Here is a 23,086-nt window from a genome sequence, read left to right on the forward strand (position 1 = left end):
GGAAGAGGAGGGGACAGTGCGCTTCTTTGATGTGCGTCCCAGCCGCCAGCAGTGACTGAGACCGTGTCCAAAGTCAATGGCATGAAGCGTTTACTTTCATGGGTAAGTGTTAACGGCATGCAAGCAGCATCATCTTGATTACTAGATACCCTTGCGATCATTTCAGGCATGCCCATGCTTGCAAGCTTTTGTGTTTCTTTTCACGCCAGTTGTCGGATTTGAAATTAGTCCAGAGTTAATTTGGTCCCAATGTTTCGGCTCTATTTTTTTTTTCTTCTTTCCTTTGATAAATTAGTCTGGTACATCTATTATCATATCATTTTGATGAGTGAGTTTAGAACATCATCATATGAAAGAATGTTTTAGGTATTGATATGGTTATTATTTTTGATCTACTTGACATGTAAAGTCTAGTCAACTTGATGATGATGATGATGATGATGATGATGATGATGTGCCAGTTGTGTATATCACGTTAAGAAAGCATCTGAAATGAATATTTTTTTATTAAATTAACTCTATATATAATTAAGTTTTGTTTTTGTTTTTCAAATATGTTCTTATTTTGAATAAAATAGAGCTCATATAATTAAGCTAACTCTCATACTTTTTGTTTACAATATTTTTTTTCACTCGTAATGAATGAACAATTATTAACTTGACCTTGGAAGAGTATTTTTTTGGACAAACTCCTAATATCGTATTTTTTGAACAAACTTCTAATATGATGATTATGCGAGCGTTTTCTATTCTTGAATTGACACTATATAGGATAGGGATGTTCTTTACCCTTAGGTTATGTTAGGATATGACACAATGGATATTATTATTTATCCGTTAATTCTCTCACGTTTAGTTAATATTCTTTCCCTATTCCAAATGCGATAACATATGAAAAATGAGACAGGTTATATCAACTTTGTCATGCACACTATCGACGATGATTCCATAACGATCATCACTTCCGTTTCCCATCAACGAGTCCAGAATAAGTTATTATACCCGTTGAAACCTTCTTTCACTTCACCCAACAAGTCCAAACTCTGGAAACCATCATCCCTATTTTCCAACAATTGATACATCCAGTGGTAGCACATTATTTGGCTACTCATTAGCCACAAGGTGATCTCATCATTCCCTACTGGGAATAAAGAACTTAAAGATGCCAATTCGGTTCAACCTCCATCACACTTACTGGAATAAAAAAATACGGACTAATCATATATTACAATATGTAGTTAGATCTTTTTATATCATAATCTATAAATTTTAAAAAAATTATATTGAAATCTCTATAGTTATAAAAGTGAAACATCTAAGTCCATTTACCATATCATTGATTTTACTAATGAAAACACAAAAATGATAGATAAAAAAATAATTTTAACGTCCCAATTACGATTACAATAGTGATGAACAATAACGTCGTTGGAGGTCACGGGTGGTTATTGTGGATGAAGAGGAAAAGTGATGACAAAAGGTGAGACAAAGGGAGAATAGGAAAAGGATAATGCAAATGTTGACGTTCTGCATGCATCGATATTGATATAGTTGTTGAGTGACGTCGAAGCAAATGCAGAGCAATGAAAGGATCGCTCGACATCTGCATCAGTATTGACGTAGATGCAGAGCAATAAAAAGATGACAATCTACTGTGACCTAGATGCAGCCTTCCTTTTTTGGGCATACGATGAGTTCACTCATGACACCAACTTCCTTACGGTTCGCCACATCAATTAGGTCACCAATGCCGCTTGCCACTCCCTCGATGCCGGTTGATGCATCTCTGACATAGGTTTGTGACAGGTCTGCCCCCTTTCTGCTTCCTATGATCTCGATCTTGCTACCTACCCTTTGCACTCTATGGCTTCCTGGTCTTCTAACTCTAGCCTCTCTATCTTCGAGTCCACGGTGGCACCTCGAGCGAAGAAGCACATAGATCGTCGATATACAACCACGAAACAATGGTTCGAGGTGGTTGAGGAGAGGGTGGAGGCTGTCCCACTAGGTTGGAGCCGAAGGATGGGGTTGTGAAGTGGCGTTGACGCAGTTGCTAAGCAACCTTTTTGTCTCTCTACATCTGCGTCAACGTTGTTCGACAACTGTATTAGTGTCGACACAAATGTAAAGTATTGAGATTTGCTTCGTCCTCTTCCTTTGCCTCAACTCTCATCGTCGCTCTTCCTCTTTATCTACAACAGCCACTTGCGACCCTTAATGGCATCACCATCCGCCACCATCGAAAATGTAATTAGGATATTGAAATGATCTTTCTGCCCATTGTTTTCATGCTTCTATTGATAAAACCAATGATGTTAGGGCAAATGAAATTAGATGTTTCATTTTCCTACATATAAGTATTCTAGCATAAAATTTTGAAGTCTAAAGATTGATATGCTAAAGAGATCTAACTAAACGAGATAATATATAATTAGCTTAAAAAATACCTTCACTGATGAAACGATAACCTTATCCGAACTACAAGAAATAGATAAATATCTTGATGACAAGTTGATTGTATTATCAAAATATCTACTTCTTTAAGATGATCGACTAATACTCCCTCGAGTTAGTCATGTCATGATGACTACTTCACAAGTTGGTCTCATTGTCAAGACAATATACTTGGAGATAATAACTTTCTCAAGATGACCGTTTCATTGAGACATCTTAAAGTTGGTTCATCATCCAATCATCCTCAAATAAGATTTAGGTTAACCACAACTTCATGCCAGCTAGATCATGCCTTTGACGCAACCGAAGCTCCACTTGGCCAGATAAGATGACGGGAGCATGTTGGTTATAGGGGAGACAGTGAATTGCTCAAGTTGGAGCGTATCAATAGTTGCAATGAGATGATTACAAATCGACGAGGGTGACGTATAACTTGGTGTCAAAAAGATAAAAGAAACACATGTTTTGGACCAACTAAGTCTTAAGGCCTGATGTTATCCTAAACAAAAGAAAAATAACAAGTGATTTTCTTTTATAATTAAGTTTATTTTATGTATTTGTAACAATTTGAAGTGGTCCTAAGTGGCCCTCATGCATCATCAGTCCACTATTTTCTTTTTATTCCAGGCAAAAGCCTCAAGGACATGTCAATCTCTAAAATAACAAGTGATTTTCGTAAATTAAGTTTCTCATATAGCATACATATTCTTGCAAAAATTCTAGAATACTAAAAATAAAAACAATTTGTATTAGCTATAACTCTAACATATCTTAGTATCTTCTACAAACTTTTTTATGATTGTAAAAATAGTATGAATGATTTTAAGTATTTTTACGTAAAAAACTCATGTAGAACACAGTCAAACACGAAACCCATTCAATTCTCTGAGCGAGGATGACGACACCACGGATTATATGCACCTGAATACTTCTCTTAAGATCGAGCCCGATCCGAGCCGTCCATAGTTTTGCCTAATCAACTCCTGATCTCTAGGGATCATGCATCACGTGCGAAGCAGCCGCCAGTCTAACCGGTAATAACCGTCAACAGCTGGGTTGGGATGTGACGCCGTGACACTTTCCACGTTTCCCATGTCACTCCGTGGGGAACGGAACACGTCGCGGAAGACGCGTTCCCCTCCCCCGGCAACTCTGTCCTCCACCACCAGCCACAGCGGAGGAGGACGAGGAGAGAGAGACAGAGATATGACACGTATCTGTCCCGTCTCTCTGGCACACGATTCAAATCGACAAGAAAACAAAAACGACGAGAAGGCAAAGAGGTACCGACCTTTTCTCCTCCTTTTTCGCTCCGACGCTCATCTCTCCTCTGTTTCCTACCTTCCACCTTATCGTCGTCGTCGACCTGTGTGAGACGGGCCGATATTTTTGGCTGTTCTCTTCGTCTTGGAGGAAGAGGGATGTTAGGGGGCCTTTGCCCGTGGACTCAATCGGCAACGATGCACTCCTTTTAGATCCAGGCTTCTCTCCATCTCCGTTGCTCCTCCACCGCCATCAAGCCTTCTCGCTTCGGGGACGAGCCTTCTTTGTTATGAAAATCGGATCTTGGAATGGAAGGGAGCGAGCTACTGCAAAGTGTGACGTCCTTGGAGAACGTCGATTCCTCTGATCTCTGTGAACCCCTCGAGGTCCGGGAGGAGGATGACACGAAGCCATCCTGCGGCCGAGGCAGCGGCGACTTCGCGTGCGAGAAGAGGGAAGGCTCCGCCTCGGGCGGCGGAAAGAGGCTGTTTGACATCATCCAGCAGGTGCGCAACGCGGATGGGGATTCCGGCAACGGCTCCAGGTGGAGGTCGCTGACGGACAGCCTCCGCCGCGCCGGTGCGGCTTTGACGGCGGTGTCCTCCAGCCAACCGTGTCCGATCTCCGACCCCGAGGTCGCCGTTTCCATCTGCCGCAATCCCGTCGTTTCCCGCAACGTCTCCATTAGGAACCCTTACCCCATCTCGGACCCCGAGCTCGTCGTCTCGTCCCGCTCCAACACCGTCCGCTGCCGCTCCGTTTCGCTCTCGGTCTCCGTTAGGAACTCCGAGCCTCCCGTCCAAGAACCCATGGCCGTAGCCGTAGCGGCGGAGGAACCGCCCGCCGTCAGCAAAGAAATCAGCGGCGGCCATAAGACCTATCCGGGCGACACCGACGATTCCTGGGCGCCGGCTGCTGCACCATCAAAGGAAGAAGAGGAGGAGGAGGAAGAGGAAGAGGAGGAGCAGCCGGCTAAGATGTCCCTGATGGCGTTGCTGGAGCAGACGGATATGCAATGGGGCGGTAGCGAGGAGGAGTTAGAGGCGGAGGAAGAGGAGGAGGAGGAGGAGGAGGAAGTGGCGCAGGATAAGCCGGAGGGTGGCGGGGATGGGATGTTGTACGTCTGCTGCGTATGCATGGTGCGGCACAAGGGGGCGGCGTTCATCCCCTGCGGCCACACATTTTGCCGGCTCTGCTCCCGGGAGCTCTGGGTCAGCCGCGGCAACTGTCCCCTCTGCAATGGCTACATTCTCGAGATCCTCGACATCTTCTAGCTTCTCCTCCCAATTTCCAACGTCCACCACCACCACCATCACCAATTGTTCTTCTATAATGACAATGTCCCGTTTCATGTTGCTAAGACTGTTGTTGCGTGTCTTATTCAATGGTCATCGTTCCTGGATTTTCCTGATGCATGCCAAGATGGGAGAACAACATGTTAGCGAAACAAAATGTTGGATTTAGCGTCATGTTGCTAAATGCTGATGTATAATGCTGGATTTAGATATCAATGAAACAAAAAATTGTATACAGGTCTTATTGACCTTATTAATTGACTTGTTCTTATTCAGTTCATAATCAAGTGCATGCATTGTACAGAAATTGAATAGATTTAAGATGTCAAATCAGTTGCCAAAGCTTGGTGGCTGTAGTGTTAGAATCTGAAGACTAATGTTATATCTGCAAATGCAAATTTAGCTTGGAGATTATTTGAGGGAACAATAATACTAGAAGTTGTCCAAAGGAAGATTACAAAATATTTTTTATTTTTATTATAAGACCAAAGAGAAATAAAAAAATGAAAATATCAAAGATGAGATGATCCCATACACCAAAATACTGAAGATCTTCTGTACAACATTAACTTATATTTCTTTTCATACCAAACATTAAGTGCATCTACATTTTATTTACTTCTTATCTTGGCACAAGCAGTCATGGTCTGGGCCAGTGATGTGTCTTTGCTAGTTCTACGAGTGTCTCATCTGTCAATTCCATGTTTCTTTTCTCATAGAACAGTAACATAAACTGATGATTCACATAATGCATGCTTCTCAAGCTAAATACATACCTGTGCCTTGATTTGATATCTCATTCAAAAGAAGCTTGTGATGTGTCAAGGTTGCCTGAGCTTGAGCGTACTTCCAGTAATTAACAGATTCATGCCTGATGCAAATGTGAAGAACCTGATCATTGATATCCAAGTATTTCAGAAAATTATGATAGCATGAATAAAGATAATTACATCAGTTGTTGGCAGCATGTGATCCTACTTAATGTAGGTCTGGAATTGGGACCTTGAGCCTGGAATTTAAGTCATTGTCAATTTTTGTGTTTTTTAAGCATAAATATAAGAAAGATCAAATTCGGGCAACAAAGTCCAACTTAAAATCTAAATCTTTCCAGCTACTAGCTCCAGGCAATGAAGACTGTATTGAAGTAATCATTTTTCTTTTGGTTTGTACTGCAGAATAGTTCACAGTTTCTGGCATGTACTGGTATTATTACTTGGTTGATCTTTGTTCAGTACCCATACCTAGTAGCTAAGCAGTTCCATCAAAATCTAATGGTTTTCCTTTTCATTTTCCAGCACTACCCACAGAACTCCACAGGATAGCCATATAGTCTTATGCTATTCCCCATCTTAAAGCTATTTTTTCTGTTAAAATAGACTACATATTTCAGCATTGATGATTGATCACTACAAGAACAATGCATGATGAAAAAATGAACTGACAAATATCACATCAGAAAAATAAACAGTCAATTAATTGAATCACAGGAGCCATGTCTATAAGCCAGACCAAATAAATTCTTGGTCTGCAAAAAGATCCCCAAAATCAAGTTTGGCTCACCACAGCAACAACTCAGTAACCACTGTTGACAATTAGATATTTATCAAGAAAAAAAAAGAGATATTGACTTGGAGAAAAATAACATCAGGTAAGCAATTTATGTGGACAATGCATTCCACATCAAGTATTCCATAATATCACAGAGATTTGAGAAAAGAATTCTTAATGTCTTAACACAATAATTCTTACCTTATCATTTAGATTCAAGAATACAGTTGATCATGAAATAAGTCACCATTCCAGAGTGTCAAATAGTGATCGAACAATCCAGATTTGATAGTTAGGGTTCCCATGGAGGGACCAACAGAAGTACTGAAGCAAAGCCTAATAAATATGCTTTCATGAGAAGTTAGCAGTAAACCTAATCCACGCAAGAAAAGTATCATTTAGGTGGTTCTGAATTGTTATTGCACTGGAAACGAGGAAACCCAAGCTGATAATGCCATAGGGTGGGGGGGATAAAAAAGGAACTAGGATGGAGGTGTTTTACTAACATGCCGATGCCTTTAGAATAGTAGGGCATGAACCCACATATGGAATCAAAATATGCATATTATTCTTAAAGGTTAAAATGCATGTACTCTTTCAAGTCTAAGCATCAAGCAAACATCTGCAAATATGCCCTTCTTCCCTACCGGCAGCATACATCTGACTGAATTAAGCAGTGCCTGCAAAAGGGCCATAAATGCTAAAAAACGATGCTGCATAAACTCTTATTATAGTTAGGATTAATCGGCAGGCCATGAAGAATAACTGAAAAAAAATTATGATGTGTCACAAAACATGTGCTATTTGTTAACACCAGCATGTTTCACTTACAAAACTCCAATGTAACAGATTAGTTGAATGTTAAGATAACTTCTAATCCAAAATGCAAACACTGAGTTTCTACTAGACACATCATCTTCTGACTTAGCTCAATGTTAAGGCTTTGCAGAATCTGGATTAGGATTAAAGGACTCCAATATTCAAACCTCTGATTTTTCTAAGAATCACTAGGATCAGCTGCTGATCCGATTGATCATTCCATTCGGCTACTGGATCCATCTTTCCAACCAATCAGTTGTCAGCTGATCATCCGAAATGCACCAGTTTCAGATGATTGTGCTGTACCGATACAACTTCTGACCAAACCCATCGATTCAGCCTGATTTCCAACCACTCTTGGTGGACAATTTAACATTTCCAAATAAGAAAAACCATTGATCCAAATTGGGAATCTGACAGATCTGGATGCCAAGTCCTGACCTTTACCAAATTTGATCTGGTATATTACCGTCCTTATCCATGATTATATATAAACATAACTGATGCAACTATGATAGACTAATATGATACAAATAGGAAAGCTTTCAAGCGTAGGCATACACACAATAAAAAGGATCCAATGGTTTAAGATGCAACAGAGTAACTTTTTGCAAAGCATGGATACAAACATTGGATACCAAGCATCATAAAGGTCGATCATACCACCGATATTAGAAACTTGGTGTCCCTAATCTGCGCAATCTATGATGGGAATGTGCTCATCCAGCATGTTCAACAAATCATCTTGACAATGGCATAACTCATCCCAGAATATGTGAGAGAATCCTGCGGAATTTGGAAGTCCATAAAAGGCACAGCCATGACCGGGCGTGCCCTTCATACTATAATCATCCACTGCTACAAGAATAAGTAAAAGATTCAAGATGTACCATAAAATCAGTACAAATGAAAGCAAGCTTCATAGGAACTAATGGCTTTGTTGGTGAAAGCTATAAACGACATTAAAGAGGGTAAAAACTTGAACTAAAAATTAACTTCTGAAAGGAATTAAAAATGATCAGTAAAAGACGGATAAGCGAAGAAGAGAGATAAACAGAAACCGAATCAGAACATACTCCGTACATTCAAGACTCCCAAACTCGTGAAAAGGTCCTGAAGAGAAAGAGAGGGAGAGTACCCATTTCGATCTTCATTTCCGACCATGCGAAGAACACCAAGATCGGATGACGTCAAAGAAATCGCCACCGCCACCAAACGGACCACCTCAATCCAACCTTCTGTCTTGTAGGCTCCATGAAATACTACCGTCACCAAATTAGACATAAGTAACCCAAAACAAGCTAGCATCGCAGGAACTCACTCGTTACCCTTGCCATTGCGACCATCGACCCCCATCGTTCTCCGATTCGACGGCTTCAAACCACAGAAACATCACGGCTCACGTTCGCAGGAACAAATAAAAACCTAATGACGATAAAAAGCGCCAGGCAGAGCGAGTAATGTCACTCTCCGTTTGAAGGCGAGCAGTGAATAAGATAGGTTGATCTGGATTCTAGTAAATAGCATATATATATGTATATATTAAAATTGTTAAATAGCTAGCTATTTAGTAACTTTTGTTGACGACCATCTGTCCGTACTGTTTCCTTAACGACCATCTACCCTGAGTGACCGTATAAGACGTAGAAAACTGAGGCGAGCTTTTCTACGAATGACTTAAGATACTGCCTCCTATGTACCCGAATTGTTTACCCAGAGAGACGTCGCAGTTTCCAAACTCACCAATCCACGCGTCAAACAGGCAGAGAGCCGAATAGCGTATACACTGGAAGAGAACGCATCCTTCAAGGAAGCAGCTTCTCGCCTACATGATCACCAGATCGTCTGGCTTCTTGGCGGCTTCGAGGCCGTTGCATAATTGGAGAATGGAAACTAAAAACAAACGTAAACACCTCGCAACGTTAATCCATCCAAAATAGTAGTTCATACTTTAGAACAGGCCATTAAGTTCAGTAGCTGCCGGTCGTCTTTTACACGGTTCTTTACCATGGCCAAAATACAACTGATGACGTCTACGCACTTGGCAGGCCACCCCCGGTTTGGTGCAACATCGCATCAATCTCATCCCCATCTTCCATTTCAAGCTGCAGGAACATGAGACAAGATCGTTGAGCGTAAATTATGGTTAACAGTGACAAAGAATTGATTTAAAGCTGCCGCAAACGGTTACTTCATCAGGAGTCTGTTCCCCCCGTAGTCTACGGCCGTCAAACAAGAAAGCAATGGCATTGAAGTCCACGGACTGGCGATCGCAGTAGGCATTCATGAGCTTCTTCAGCTGAGTGCTGCGCTTGATCCTAAAGAAGACCTCATTTCCATCCTTACAACACAAAAGCAAGAAATTAGTAGAGCACTGATGGTGGCATATCATAATAAAACACGATCAGAAAAATGTAATTTCAAGTCCTCCAAATTTTAGCGCTGGTTGCCTCCACTATAAAAGAAAATTTAAGGCAAACGCAAATAGGATCCACCACCAACCAGCTTATTGAAGAAGTTCAGCTATGACAAGAACAATGCTGAATATTTGAAGAGGAAAACTATAATATTAAATATCAAGATATGCTGAAAAATGTTCCAGCACTAGATATTTCGAAGAAAAAAAGAATCCATAGTCACTGTTTTGTCATTTGAAGACAATAAAGCTGAACTGGGAAAGGCATATAATATGTATGATGCTGATTAGCTATGCAGCTATTATATCAGCCCAAATAGTTGTATCAGCTTTATTTTATACCTAAAAGAAGTTACATATAAATTAACTTACGGCAGATAATATCCAAAGCACAAACCACGTGTATGCCAGTATAAGGCATAGAAATAGTTAGTCTAAACACTATTCACACTTTGGACATAGATCCAGATCAACCATCCCAATTCACAGTGCTTTTCATGTCCAAATTCAAGATAATATGCAATCCAGATAGCCAAAATTGTTGACCCAGTATCATAGAACTCAAGAAAGAGGGGAAAAGATGAAGAGGCTATAAGAACTGAATCACACAATAATCGTTGGCCTTGCAACTTCCATTAATTTTAATCATGTTATCTCAATAAACAGTTATGTTTCACAATTTTCAGAAGCTTTTATGATCTTGGCTCTGGAAAATACTGTTCTGTAATTTCTGTAATTTTGACACGAACACATTGTAGTTTGTGCAATTTTCATACTTTTAACTCTATTTGTTAGTTTTAAAATTGAAGTTCTATGCTACCTTATTTCTAGTGTTTCTATAATGATGAAAAGAATGGTTTCACTACTATGTAATTCCCTGATTAATCCAACATTCATTGCACAAAGGATTCTTATATATATATATATATATATATATATAAATAAACCACTACCCTGCATAAAAGTGGACCTCATGAGTAATTTTTGGATTTTGGGCTTCGGTTGTGACAGTTAACATATCAAATAAATAGCTCACTAAAACACTGTACAAGGCAGAGAAGATAGTTAACATTAATTTACCAGTGTTACTGAAACAATCCATGCAAATAAAAATTTCTACTCATGACCAAAGTGCTGCTCCTGAGCACAACATGATTCAAAGTATGAAATAAAACAAATAAAATGCAAGATATCCTAAATCTCAGGCTCACAAAATGTCCTTCCAAAGCAAATAAAGATACAATCAGACTGACCACACCCACTTTGGCAAACTGAACTTGTGAGAACAAAGCTACTAATTATGCAAACTCCTTTTATCTTGTCTTTATTAAAGAGACACACACGTATAAAAAACAAAGACAACAATAACAAGCTATTATGTCCCAATTATTAAGGGTCAGGTAGATGAATCTTTTCCGGCCATTTGTTATCACTATGCAATGCATTTTATGTATATAACACGCAACTCATCAATTAATTGCTTGATATAAATTGATACAAAGTTGCAAAGTTCAATTTCTTGGCACAGGTTAAGAGATCACAAGGTCTGACACCAGGACACAGGATAAGAACCCCCAGTCAATGAGCTTAACTTCTTGCCAAGCTTAGTTTAACCAGGAGCAAACGCCAGTTTAATCTCAATAGATTGCAGTTCACTTGTAAATCTGTGTCTGATTCAAACCTTAGTCCCCCAAGTTTCAAAATAATCAACATAACTTGCAAACTAATTTGTGTCATGACAGAATAGTCAATTGGATCAACAAGCTTTTCTATCTAGGACCAAAAACAACACGAGAAGACGTACATCTCAGTTCTCGAGGGAAGGCTACAAGGTTCTTTTCCCACGTAGTTTTGGAAATTACGGTAGGAAATAATTCAATATACAGATGATGCATGAACAACAACATAAATATTTGACAACAGCACAAAGAGTTCAACAAAGAACTCATCATAATACCTACTAAAAATATCAATTAGATACCATGTTGTTACATCCAGCATAATCCACAACTACATAGAAAATTTCGAGTATCAATTTGTTTGTAGACCATGCATTGGCAGGAGATTTCGACTGACAGCATAGGCATCACCCCAAATACCCAAGCAAATCAGAAAAAGCTCATGTTTTTGGCAAAGATTTCAGAGGTAAGCAATCTCGAATCAAACCCCCAAAAGGAACACACTAACGAAACACCAAATCTCTAAATCGACGAGAGCTAAATCTTATAAAGCAGAGTAATCATGCTGATTGGCGACAGAAGAACATTACAGCCCACAAAGAAATCCATTTTATCGAAGAAAATAAATAAAAAAGGGAAAAGAAGGGAGGAGGCAACAGAAGGAACCAAACCTGCCCCTTGACCTTGAGATTGATGTGCGCCGACTGATCCGCCGGCTTCTTATCCTCCTCTTGCCCTGGCCCCGACATCACTCGACCGATCCCGCGCTCCCGACCCTTCCTTAGGGTTTCAATCTCACGACGCTTCGCCTGCCGTAGCCGAGCCGAGCTCCAAGCGAAGGCGAGGCGCTCCACCACGGATTTAAAGGCGGATTTCAGAGTCCGAATTCATAACCTTTCACGTCCGCCTTCGCGTGGTGGGATCCTGCGGACGGGCTGACGGCGACCGATGGCGTTCCCATTGTTTGGCCGTCCATTGTAAAATTGGACGGCCTCGATGCATCACGTGAATTCTGTTGTCACTTCTATGATTTGATTGAATTTATTAAAAATTAAAATAAATATATTATTAAACACGTGAAACAATTTTAATAAATTTAATAAATTAATTATCCAATCAAATGGATTCCCGACGAATAATCCAATTCAACGTTATAATGAATATTTTATCGAAGTAGATGCTGACTTGGTAAAGACTTTATCTGTCATCGAAAAGTTAATATCTGATTTTGACGTAACAGCTTATAAATTTACAGGAGCCGTTGGATTTGCAGACTCCCAATCCAACGATCAGTTGACATTCATGGATTGCCGTTGATTTGAAGGGAAAGTCCAGATGGACGAAATCCAGCGGTAGTGCGGTCCGCTGCACGCTCTCGTCACCAGAGACGTATGTGCTCGTCTCAGGAACTCAGGCCCAGCGGTCCGTGTCACCAGTCGTAACTTATCCGGCGATGGAGGCGGCGATCTGAGGATCCGTGCGCTGATTGAAACGAAGGGAGCGAAAAACTCGCTCCTTTTTTCGCCTTCTTCGATCCATCTCGATCGTCTCGTCAAGACCCTACACCTCCAAAGGCAAGAACTTCACGGACAGCGTCTCCGTTTCACTCGATCCGACCCCAAATTGTTTGATCCGCGGTGGGTACAATTTGTTGATGGTTTCTTTCCTGTCAATTTGCGTTTTGGGGTTCTCTGAATTTATGCTCGGATCTTCTCCTATTGCTTTGCTGATTAGGTATGGTACGTCTTTTCTTTTGTTCTTTCCATCTTCTTGTGGATTTTCGATTTACGTGTCGCAATCAAGTTCGTATTTTTTGCCGACTCGGGATAATTGGGGAAAGCTTTATCTTTTACGAAGTTCTTTTGCAGAGTATTTCGATGTCGCTCATCGGTTGTACGATTTCCTCTTTGGTTGGGTCTGTTCGTTCTCCTTATTCCATTGAGAAAAGATGAAAGAATAGGCGAAAGAATGCTTTCTTTTGCTATTTCATCTTTTGTTTATTATCGTTCTTGTGAGAGGACTTTGGATTGTCTTTTATGATGTATTGTTTTTGGGGAATTAGGGTTTTACTGTATGGCTGACGTATAGCATGAACACGCTTGGACCATCGAGGAAAGGTACAAGGAGGCACGCGAGGGAAGGTGTCAGTCGTAAGATGGTTCTGAATTTGGACCTCAACTCTCCTCCGGTGGAGTGCCAACTTCCTGAGGGGACTTCCGGTTGTAGACATCCACGGATTTCTCGAGGAACATCTATTTTCGTTGATCCTCAGTCGGGTAATCCGACCGGACGGCAGCAAGGGTCTTCTGCGCCATCAAACGATTGTTTAAATGGTGGTTTGATTGATGTAGAGCTGATAGAGGATGAGGTCGTGATTCTCTCTTCCCCGAGAGGTCTTCCCCTGGTACTTGCTAGTTCTTGGCTTCTAATATACTTGTCTTTGGAGGGGGCTATATGTCGTATGAAATTATGTTAGCTTCTTAACTGTCGTATGATCTTTTCTACTGTATTTGAATACCTCATTAGCCTATAACACTTATCTGCATTTTTGACCATGATAGAATTTTTATGCTCGATTTTAATTCCTGAATAGGCCGAGACATTAGCTTGTTTTTAGCATATATGGACATTAATTAAATATTTGAAGTTATGTATTTAAAATATTGTAGTACCTTGAATTCCTAGGTGGGCCAGAACACTTTTTGTCACATATTTGAACATCGATATAGCCTTTGAAAGTTTTGCACCATGAGTCATGTTTCTTGAATTTTAGGTAGGTGCAACACTTAATTTTAGCGGATTTGAAGACTGATCTTTATTCAAGTTTGTTCTTATTGGATTAGAGGAGGAACCACTCCAGAAGAGACCACCCTGTGACAGTGGTCCTAGATGAAGATCCAGAGACAAATTTGAGACGATCAGGTTAGTGTATGCCAGTATTGGTATTAAATGGAAACTCTGAGACCAAAGTGCTTGTAGAAATTTCTTTTTAATATGAGAATCTGCAAATTAATACTTTAGATAGTCATTTATTCTCGTAGATGAGATTTTTCCTTTTTGGCTTTTATATATTTATCGTTCTCTAGCAATCCTGAATCTCAAATCCTCATCGCACATCTAAGAAGATATTTTTTGCTTGATATTGTGAATTGAAGTTCGTACATTCTTCTTTTGTTTCATTTGCAATTAAACATGAACTTCATTAGTGGGTACATTGGCTTCATTTGACAATTGCAGTAGATGCTATATATGTTTATTGTGTAAAAAATTAAAAGAAAATGATATTTACACTCAAGGATTGATATACCTTATCTATAAAGTTATAAACTACGGATGGGATAAATGAAGTTGAAGTGTTTTCTATGCACAGGGATGGTAATTTTACTGGCTAATCCTTTTTTTTTTCTTTGTCAAGAGACCAGTGATATATGACAAAGCCATCTTATTTTTCTTACCATCCTGAGGTGTTTGATCAGTAAGAGTCTGGCTTATTCAACCATAAAATTTTTAGAAAGAAGTGCGCCAATGCCTCACACATCTTTCAAGGGTTCCTTCTTGATATATGTTGTGATATGTAACCATAGACTTACATGGATATCTTAACACTAGATGTTGTCCTTTGAATTATAACATATACAAATTGAAAAACTATAAAGTAGAGATCCAACTTAATCCATCATAGCCTAGTTCAATTTTACTGGGATCACAGTTGTGGTCCTGGATGACTCATTGATCTGAACAGTCCAATTCAACCTGGTTCATATTCATGGATAAGGCTGTGGATGATCTAATCTGGTCTGATTTATAGAGATTCACATTCCAACTAAGAATTTATGTTTGAAAAATTTTCAAACATAAGCTCACTATTTTTTTTTTAATGAAATCCATACAAAACCAAATTGAAATGTTATGGTTTGGTTTGTACTCTTAATTCATATGGCTCAATATAAAAATAACCTTTAGTATCCATGGTAAGATGTTTTCAATCTCATTCTTGTAAACTGGTAGAGATGAGAATGGTATGGATGGCAAAGACAAACAAGGGACTCACTTATGATAATAGGTGGAGTTTGGGCTAAAATATAATATGAGTTGATAATATAGATAACTTTCTTTAAATTGTTTGTCTTAAAAGCCAAGCCGAGCTTAATGACATAGTTGGTTTGATGGTTTAGAGAAAATAATGAAAGCTGCTACATGTATATAAAATGCTAGGGAGCTGAAGCCTTAATAATTTGTTCCTTTTTTGAGCTGTTGTGCATGTTTAATCTTTCGTCCTATTCTCTGTGCTCTCTCTCTCTCTCTTTCTCTAGATTTGGTGTCTTGACAGGGATCATCTTGTCCTATGTAGAGAGGATGGATGTTATGAGGTATTTTATGATGGATAACAATGGTCCATTGCACTGCACTGGCATGAAGCGAACTGGTAGTGATAATGGCACCGACCTCTATTTATAACCATGAGGACTTTTCAAAATGGGATCCTAGTTATTTATGGTTTATAAGATAGACACCAATTCTGGCATTGGCTGCAAGCTCTGGGTTGTGTTGGTCCAATTTGATTGGATCAGATTATTCTTGAAATTGGAAAGTTATTTCAAAGTGAAAAAGATAAGATTTAAGATCTATATTAAAAATTTATAAACTAAGAAATTATGAAAGGTAAGAAAACTATGAAATTGGAGCTCTAGCAACATAGTCAACGTGACATTAAAAGATGTGGAGTTGTTTATAGGAAATATCGATACATGATTTAGATTGGAATTTAATATTAATTTGTTATTACAAGTAAAATCAAATAGGGTGGTAAATGGTGGTTAAGAAATGTGCTATTGTGCATTCTGTTTCTTTGTTAGTCTGACATTTTGAGTCATTATGATAGGCGAACAAGTGGTCAGATCATCTTTGAACACCAGCAACAAACGGTATAAAAGTTCGACAAGCACGGCAGTTACTAGTTATGATCTTTATCTTGGTTTGGAAGAGGACTACAATTCCAAGGTAAATATGTTTGGTTGTCTTTTTTTTTGTGTAATGCAGTATTTTACTTTGTTTGATCTTCTGTTTAGCTATAAATAATATTATTTGAATTGTAAATGATTCTATGTTTTCATGTGTTATCTAAATGACATTCTAGGGGGGTGCTTGATTATCTTTCGGAGGGTTACTAAAGCAACTGGCTGAACTGTATTTATGAATGAGCTTAACTATCTAAAACAGTTTTGAGTTGTTGATCTACCAGTAGTCATTATTTTCAAACTCAGCTTTTTTTTTTGGTTGTTACAATGGCTATGGATCATTAGATTTATTGTATCTGGTTTAGTGATATGTATTGCTGTGCTTAGCACTTCAGCTTAGCAGGTGTCACATTTGCTTTCTCTTCCTCATTTACTTGGATTCTGAGAACCAGAGAAAGAATGAACAAATGGCCACAACCTATGAATTTGCCAAATAAGAGTTGGTGCTTTAATCATACAGCCACAAGATTGGTTGGTGAACTGCCGTCATAGGTCTTCCAACTCAACCTCTAAATGGCTGTGTTGAATGGCAATTCTATCTTTTGATTAACTAACTATATGAACATAAAGAACTAATTGCATTCAAACTAAAATTAGATACATATCAAACTATCTCAGAGCTGGCAAACTCGAAACGTAATAGGACTGTTGGTTTTTTAACTTTTTGCTTATAGTTATTGTTTCTTTATCATTTGTAACTGTTCCAATATTCTTTCTGGCAAGTGCATTTGTTGTCAAGTCTGCTCACTATATGAACTTTCCTCGTACCTAGATTTGGTCAATGTCTGTCATCTTGTTGAGGGTTAGTATGTGGGCTGGAGTTGAATCTGCAAGTGCAGTCCCATCTGTTTTCTCAAGTATAGAACTTTATAAATGTAGATTTTTGCAAGATGCTTTGTCCGGCTACTGTTTTCCTTTGGATCATTTGCAAAGCACTGCTGCTTTCTAGATCTTCCCTGTGGGAAGATGGTCAAATAGAATTGTTTGACTTCAGGATCTTTGTCATGTCTTGTGAGGTAAACAATTTAATATGTGGATTTGATGCAAGAGCATAGTCTTCATTTTAATATTTCTATGACAAGTAGATTGGACTCTTTTCACCTTTTCAGGTAATCACAAGTATGAATAGGAATTTAACTACTATGATCAGTATACTGAATATGAATAGGAATTGGACTACTAGATCAGTATACTGAAACTCTTTTTTTTTTGTCGATTCAGTTGCCTATCAGATACATTGGCTGTTTAATCATTACTTTTTAAGTTGTCCATCTTCACAACCATGAAAATCTTATTGCTCCCTCTACCGTCTTATTCTTTTGTTTTCTAGTACACACTTCTGCTACCATTCTCGTTAAATTTTAAACTCGATTTCGACTTGTAAATTGCAGAGGAAGAATATGATGAAGTCTAAACTAGAGCCTGCGGAGGTAATTAGGAAGGAACCTGCCTTCACCTGCCCTGTCTGCATGGATGCATTGGTGGAGGCAGCATCAACCATCTGTGGCCATATTTTCTGTCTAAAGTGCATAAAGGCCTCCATTCAGGCACAGAAGAAATGCCCAACCTGTAGAAGGAAACTCACTAAGAACAATTTTCATCGTGTTTATCTTCCATTTTCCGATTGACACGACACCGATTAGGTCCTTTATGTTCTTCATGATTTTACCAGTGATTCTTCCAGGTCCAAGAATGTTTTTCAATGTAGTTCAGGAACAATGTGATGAAATATGTGTTCAGGAACTACGTAAAAAATATCCATCTCATTACAAGGATGATGTGCTCTTTGTAGTGCTTGCTAAGAAGATGAAGTCTACATAGATATAGATTTTATACCCATTTTTTAAGGTCAAATATTATTTAATTTTTTGCTTGGAATGACACTAGTGAATATAGTGAACTGGCAGTAAACATAATTTGCTAGAGTAACAATTCAGATTCCCATTTCTTGTTCTTCAGGATGGATGAATTAAGAAATATTGTATTGCCTAAGAAGAACATCCCAGGAAATCTTGGTGATTTTTGTATTTTTAGTGAATCACCCAAATTTTGGGGGCCCTATCTGAAGGATCATTATGACAATTTTTTACTCATTTTGTTTAATCATGGAAAATAATCATGAAATTAATAGAAATCTGGTGTGTATCCAACAGTAATTTAAATATGAAGATCTTACAAGAAATTATTGGTGAATCACCCAGACTTTGGGACACACATGATAAGAGAAGTTATGTCTCTTGTACTTCTAATATGCCATCTGATCTTTAAATGACTGGACTTAGTAAGAATGTCAAGTTGTCAGTTCTGATCTCAGAAGCAGTCCTTTTGGTTGCTTGCAAAAATTCAGTACCGTCATATCAGTGAGAAGTTCCACCAAAGGATCATCCTGGGGAACTGGAATTGGATATGTATACTTTATAGGACTGTTATAATTTGGTAGGCATTACCTTCAGGAATATCCCCATTGAGAAGTTCCACCAAGTGTTCTGTAGGAATTACCTTGGGACAGTGACAAGGATCTTCCTTGGAAATTGATACATAATGTAATTACCTCTCACACATTATTTTGATGGGGACTAGAGATTCTAATAATTTATGTTCAATGAGTAGTGTTAGATTCAAAAAGTAGAGGATTCATAATCTGATCTAGTAAAATTTTGATGTCTTTAATCTCAATCTTTACCACTTGTTTTTCCAAAAACAAAAAAAAAGGGAAAAAGCTTGTGAAAAATGCACATTGAAAGGCAAGCTCAGAAGGCTCAAATCCTTTAATTAGCTAAAAACACAAATCAAACAATTGAATTGCTCAAGATAATGTCAGCTCAAATCAAACACAGGCAAAGATTCTTTGATAGTAGTTAGCAAGCTTACAGAAAGCAGAAGCCAAAGTTGCTGTGCAATTTGAACCTCCTAAATGCATCCACCATAAGGGAAGAAAACAGAAGGAGAGATATGTGACCACACAACCTATTTATCAGTAAACTTGTCGAACCCTCATCTTCAAAGATTCATTCTATCTGTCAAAGAGCAAGAACAGTTTGCAGTTTCTTCATAAACTAAATTAATTTCGCATACCATAATCCATTACCTTTCTGTTGTAGCCTACAGATCCAACTGGAACTACCAAATACAAAAGTTCTCAGCCCAAAAAATTAGATTCTGGATACAAATTCCCTCAGTCTTAACAAACTGAATAATTTATTGGTCTCCAAGCATACATTGGTTGCTACACCCAAATCTTACATGGCTCATTAAGAAAAGGAATCAAGATCGCTTGCTTGACAGTCCAATGTCCTCTCGGTAGAGCAATAATAAGTATGTCCAAAGCTAACGCAATATCAATGATGAAATTTACCAGGTAAACATGCAACATAATTAAAATAACTTAACCAACCAGTTCTCTTATCTGCTAGCAAAAACTGGTGTACATGAACCAAAACCTTAACGAATCAGTTTCCTCCACTCTGTCCGGCCTCGATTTATTTCAAGACCGGTGCCAGACGATTTCAAGAAATGCAAGAACTGCTGGAGCTCCTGATCATGTGGCTTTGTGGTGGCAATCCCATTTGTGCTACCATTTTCCGCAAATTCTGAACTGGTAAGTGAATCCACTGCATCGTCATGTTGGCATTCTCGCCTATAATCTAGAGTGATTGTCTGCAGCTCATGGGTGTCAATAATTTCTTGAGGCATGCTCTGTAAAAGGATAAATATAGGATCAGCTGATGAAAAAATTCACAAAATAACATTAACAAAGTGGAGAAAACTGAATAAAAATTGCTGGTACCCTAGAGTGTGTACTGTAAATATAACATTATGCATAGACATAGTTGCATTAGATAAGAAGCACATACTTCAAGGACCCATCCAATGTAAGTCACATTGTTTACATGTTGGTTCATGTCCAAATCAGCTCTTCTTGGCTGCGTTTTTCAAATGGAGAATGATTAGAGTAACAGCTCAAAAGAAAAGCAGGCATATTCTGTTAGCACAGGATTACGAACATGAGTTCAATTAACCAAATAAAAAGCATACCACAAGTCCTAATCTTGAATATTGAGCAGGATCTGCAAGCTTGGGAATTTTCTTCAGGCTGCCATTGTTTTCTTCTGGAAATGATAATCTACATGTCATAAGACAAAAGTTTTAGAAATATAACTTGCAGTTCTAAAGAGCATATACTGGGGGAAACAGCACTGCGTTTTAGGCTAAGTGCAATCACTGATGTCTTATATAACTTCATAATCCATCTTATTTCCTCCCTTTTCAAAAAATAAGATTTGATGCAATTCCATGGATTTGGCATCATCCCTCAAGAAGTTTCAATTCAAGTAAACAAATTAAAAAGAATTTCCAATATATGCTTACCTAGGAGTTCTTGGACAAAACACAAGATATTCTTCCCTGACTTCATCACTTACTCGTTGAAGCTTCCGTGTGTCTTGGTTCATCATTACCCACTTGCTGAAGCAAAGATGCATAACCAAAAGTGAGAAGCAATACACTTATTATCATCACCTACAAACATAGAGAGAACGATAGCAATACTATAAAAGTATAAATAACATAGCTATTTATGCCCAGCAGTAACTCTCTCTCCCCTCCCCACCCACCCCACCCCCCCCCCCCCCCCCGCCTCTTGCTACCTCAGCAAAATGAATACACTTCTTTTCCTCACTTGTCCACTCAATGCTTCCAAACTTTGTAATCCCTTTAGCTCCTCTTTGACTATATATCTTGATGTGCATCTCCATCCCTCCTCAAACAAAAAAGACACTCCTTGGGAACCATCTTTTCATGCCCTACTCAAAATCATTTAATAGCTTGTAGGATAGAACTATATCAGTTTTCACAATCAATTTTAAGAACACAGCTAATTTTTTGCTTAGGGAGAATTCTTTCTGAAAATCAAAAGGAGAAGCATAACTTGACCGAGTTTCTGTTCCTGATGGCACTAATCAACTGCTGAGATGTTGCCATCACCAGTTCTACTAAACAAACTGTGAACTATCATACAATTGCACTGAGAAACTTATGCATCTATGTACATCGGAGGCTGTAAAATTTTCAACATGCAAGAACGACTTTTTATCTTATTTAACGTTAGGTACAATCAACAAAGTACCTTGTAGCTCTTCCAATTACTTCACCGGTGGCCAAATCCTTGAGAATCCAATCACGCCTGGTTCCAATTCTTCCCTCCCCTTGGCACCATGTCTCTATCTCAACCACGTCACCCCTGGCAAGAACTATGACGTAAGCCCCAACCTCCGACTCAGAATTCAAGGAGATGAAATGCACATTCCTAATAACCCACCAAGCAGGATACTTGTATATCTCAATGTGCATGCGAGAAGTCACCCATATTAGGCGGAGCTTCCTCATGGTAGGCGTCGTAGCAAATCCATCAGTGGAGAACCCCACACTCTGTGCATGGTTGCATCCTACTTCCTGCAATCCGGTACAAATAAAGAACAATAGATTCTTGAATAGATCCAAAATTTCAGCTAAATTGGGGGGAAAACATAATAAAAAAGTAGAAGCATGAATTATGAAGAAATGGAAGATGAAAATTCTAGAAATTATGGAATACAATTGAATCAATAAAGAAATACAAGTCGTTTGCAAAGATCTGCGCAACCAAATCTAGCATCAACCAGAATGCATATCACAATCACAAGTTGCACAAACTCAAATCACTCGTACCGACTAAATGGAAATTTTAGTAAAGGTCAAACTAAATCAATTAAGATAAAAGCACAATCATAAAGCTAGTGAAAAAAAAAAGTTAAACTTTACAATAAAGGCGAAATTTTTGGAGAGAAGTTTCCAAACCCCAACCTCAGTCGTACCAAATTCAGCGAGAGAAATCGACATCGTAGAAGAAGGAACACAAATCGAAGTCTCTTACTGACTCCAAAATCCGAGCGGACGAAGGAAACCGGAAGGGGGGAGGACAGCAAGGTGATTCCAGATCTAGACAGAGCTCATTTTTCTAATGTCTTCGAAAAAGGGAAAAGAAGAACAAATTGCAGAAAAGGTGGGATCCGAATGAAGACCTGGAGTAGATTGGCGATCGTCTCCACGGTAGCCGTCTTGTTGATCCCCACCTCGTAGCACCGCACTACGAAGCTCTCCTTATACGACAGCCCATCCGGCACCAGACTCCCCAGGCGCAACCGCTCCGCCAGCCCCTTGCCTTCTGCCCCGCCCACCGCCCCCACCCCGGCGACTAGCCTCGACGCCGCCTCCTGCCCGGGGATCGCTCTGGAGGAGCACCGAACCGCCGCCCACCTCCTCCGGCCGCGGCATTCGGCCGCCGCCACCGCCGCCTCGCTGTACCTGATAAGGCCCGCCGCCGCGCAGAATCGCAGCATCTCCGCCATCCAACGGCTACCTCGTGATTCGCGTCACCTCCCTTACAGCACTCCACGAGGCGCGCCCTTTCCGTCGCCGCACATCAGCGCTTATAGATGACTCGTGGTCGATAGGACCGATGTGGAACCGATGTCGGCCGTCCGATTGTTGATGAGCGGCCTTAACGGGACTTATAATACGACGGAACGGGAAGCGATCGAAGCAGTGGTGTTACCA

General features: G+C 39.3%; 4 protein-coding genes across 4 annotated transcripts; 2 read left to right on the forward strand and 2 right to left on the reverse strand.

Moving 5' to 3' along the window:
* Window positions 1-3,673: 3,673 nt before the first annotated feature.
* Window positions 3,674-5,269, forward strand: LOC135618899 (uncharacterized). Its single transcript, XM_065120311.1, has one exon. The coding sequence runs from the start codon at window positions 4,026-4,028 to the stop codon at window positions 4,989-4,991; it is 966 nt and encodes a 321-aa protein (XP_064976383.1). The 5' UTR covers window positions 3,674-4,025; the 3' UTR covers window positions 4,992-5,269.
* Window positions 5,270-9,273: 4,004 nt separating this feature from the next.
* On the reverse strand, window positions 9,274-12,320 carry LOC103993494 (small ubiquitin-related modifier 2). The gene is made up of 3 exons (XM_009413582.3): window positions 12,146-12,320; window positions 9,571-9,720; window positions 9,274-9,484 (listed from the first exon to the last, which is right to left on the reverse strand). The coding sequence occupies exons 1-3, from the start codon at window positions 12,221-12,223 to the stop codon at window positions 9,413-9,415; spliced, it is 300 nt and encodes a 99-aa protein (XP_009411857.1). The 5' UTR covers window positions 12,224-12,320; the 3' UTR covers window positions 9,274-9,412.
* A 564-nt stretch (window positions 12,321-12,884) lies between these two features.
* Window positions 12,885-18,267, forward strand: LOC135618900 (uncharacterized). Its single transcript, XM_065120312.1, has 5 exons — window positions 12,885-13,111; window positions 13,563-13,878; window positions 14,318-14,396; window positions 16,357-16,475; window positions 17,884-18,267. The coding sequence occupies exons 2-5, from the start codon at window positions 13,564-13,566 to the stop codon at window positions 18,118-18,120; spliced, it is 750 nt and encodes a 249-aa protein (XP_064976384.1). The 5' UTR covers window positions 12,885-13,111; window position 13,563; the 3' UTR covers window positions 18,121-18,267.
* Window positions 18,268-19,673: 1,406 nt separating this feature from the next.
* Window positions 19,674-22,927, reverse strand: LOC103993492 (oleoyl-acyl carrier protein thioesterase, chloroplastic). Its single transcript, XM_009413580.3, has 7 exons — window positions 22,552-22,927; window positions 21,810-21,943; window positions 21,618-21,731; window positions 20,861-20,956; window positions 20,528-20,615; window positions 20,347-20,415; window positions 19,674-20,188 (listed from the first exon to the last, which is right to left on the reverse strand). Exons 1-7 carry the CDS (start codon window positions 22,876-22,878, stop codon window positions 19,934-19,936), a joined length of 1,083 nt encoding a protein of 360 aa, XP_009411855.2. The 5' UTR covers window positions 22,879-22,927; the 3' UTR covers window positions 19,674-19,933.
* Window positions 22,928-23,086: the final 159 nt, after the last annotated feature.

This window comes from Musa acuminata, chromosome BXJ2-8 (assembly GCF_036884655.1).
Source record: "Musa acuminata AAA Group cultivar baxijiao chromosome BXJ2-8, Cavendish_Baxijiao_AAA, whole genome shotgun sequence".
Taxonomy (NCBI): domain Eukaryota; kingdom Viridiplantae; phylum Streptophyta; class Magnoliopsida; order Zingiberales; family Musaceae; genus Musa; species Musa acuminata.

Bases quoted from the DNA above. Each gene is read 5' to 3' on its own strand.
- LOC135618899 (XM_065120311.1), top strand. From the start codon at position 4,026: ATGGAAGGGAGCGAGCTACTGCAAAGTGTGACGTCCTTGGAGAACGTC.
- LOC103993494 (XM_009413582.3), bottom strand. From the start codon at position 12,223: ATGTCGGGGCCAGGGCAAGAGGAGGATAAGAAGCCGGCGGATCAGTCG. The intron at 9,721-12,145 runs GTTTGGTTCCTT...TTGTGTTGTAAG, and splicing joins ATCTCAAGGTCAAGGGGCAG to GATGGAAATGAGGTCTTCTT. The intron at 9,485-9,570 runs GTAACCGTTTGC...ATGTTCCTGCAG, and splicing joins GGGAACAGACTCCTGATGAA to CTTGAAATGGAAGATGGGGA.
- LOC135618900 (XM_065120312.1), top strand. From the start codon at position 13,564: ATGAACACGCTTGGACCATCGAGGAAAGGTACAAGGAGGCACGCGAGG. The intron at 13,879-14,317 runs GTACTTGCTAGT...TTATTGGATTAG, and splicing joins CCCCGAGAGGTCTTCCCCTG to AGGAGGAACCACTCCAGAAG. The intron at 14,397-16,356 runs GTTAGTGTATGC...TCATTATGATAG, and splicing joins GACAAATTTGAGACGATCAG to GCGAACAAGTGGTCAGATCA.
- LOC103993492 (XM_009413580.3), bottom strand. From the start codon at position 22,878: ATGGCGGAGATGCTGCGATTCTGCGCGGCGGCGGGCCTTATCAGGTAC. The intron at 21,732-21,809 runs GTGGGTTATTAG...AGTTCTTGCCAG, and splicing joins ATATACAAGTATCCTGCTTG to GGGTGACGTGGTTGAGATAG. The intron at 20,957-21,617 runs GTACTTTGTTGA...TCTTTGCTTCAG, and splicing joins GTAATTGGAAGAGCTACAAG to CAAGTGGGTAATGATGAACC.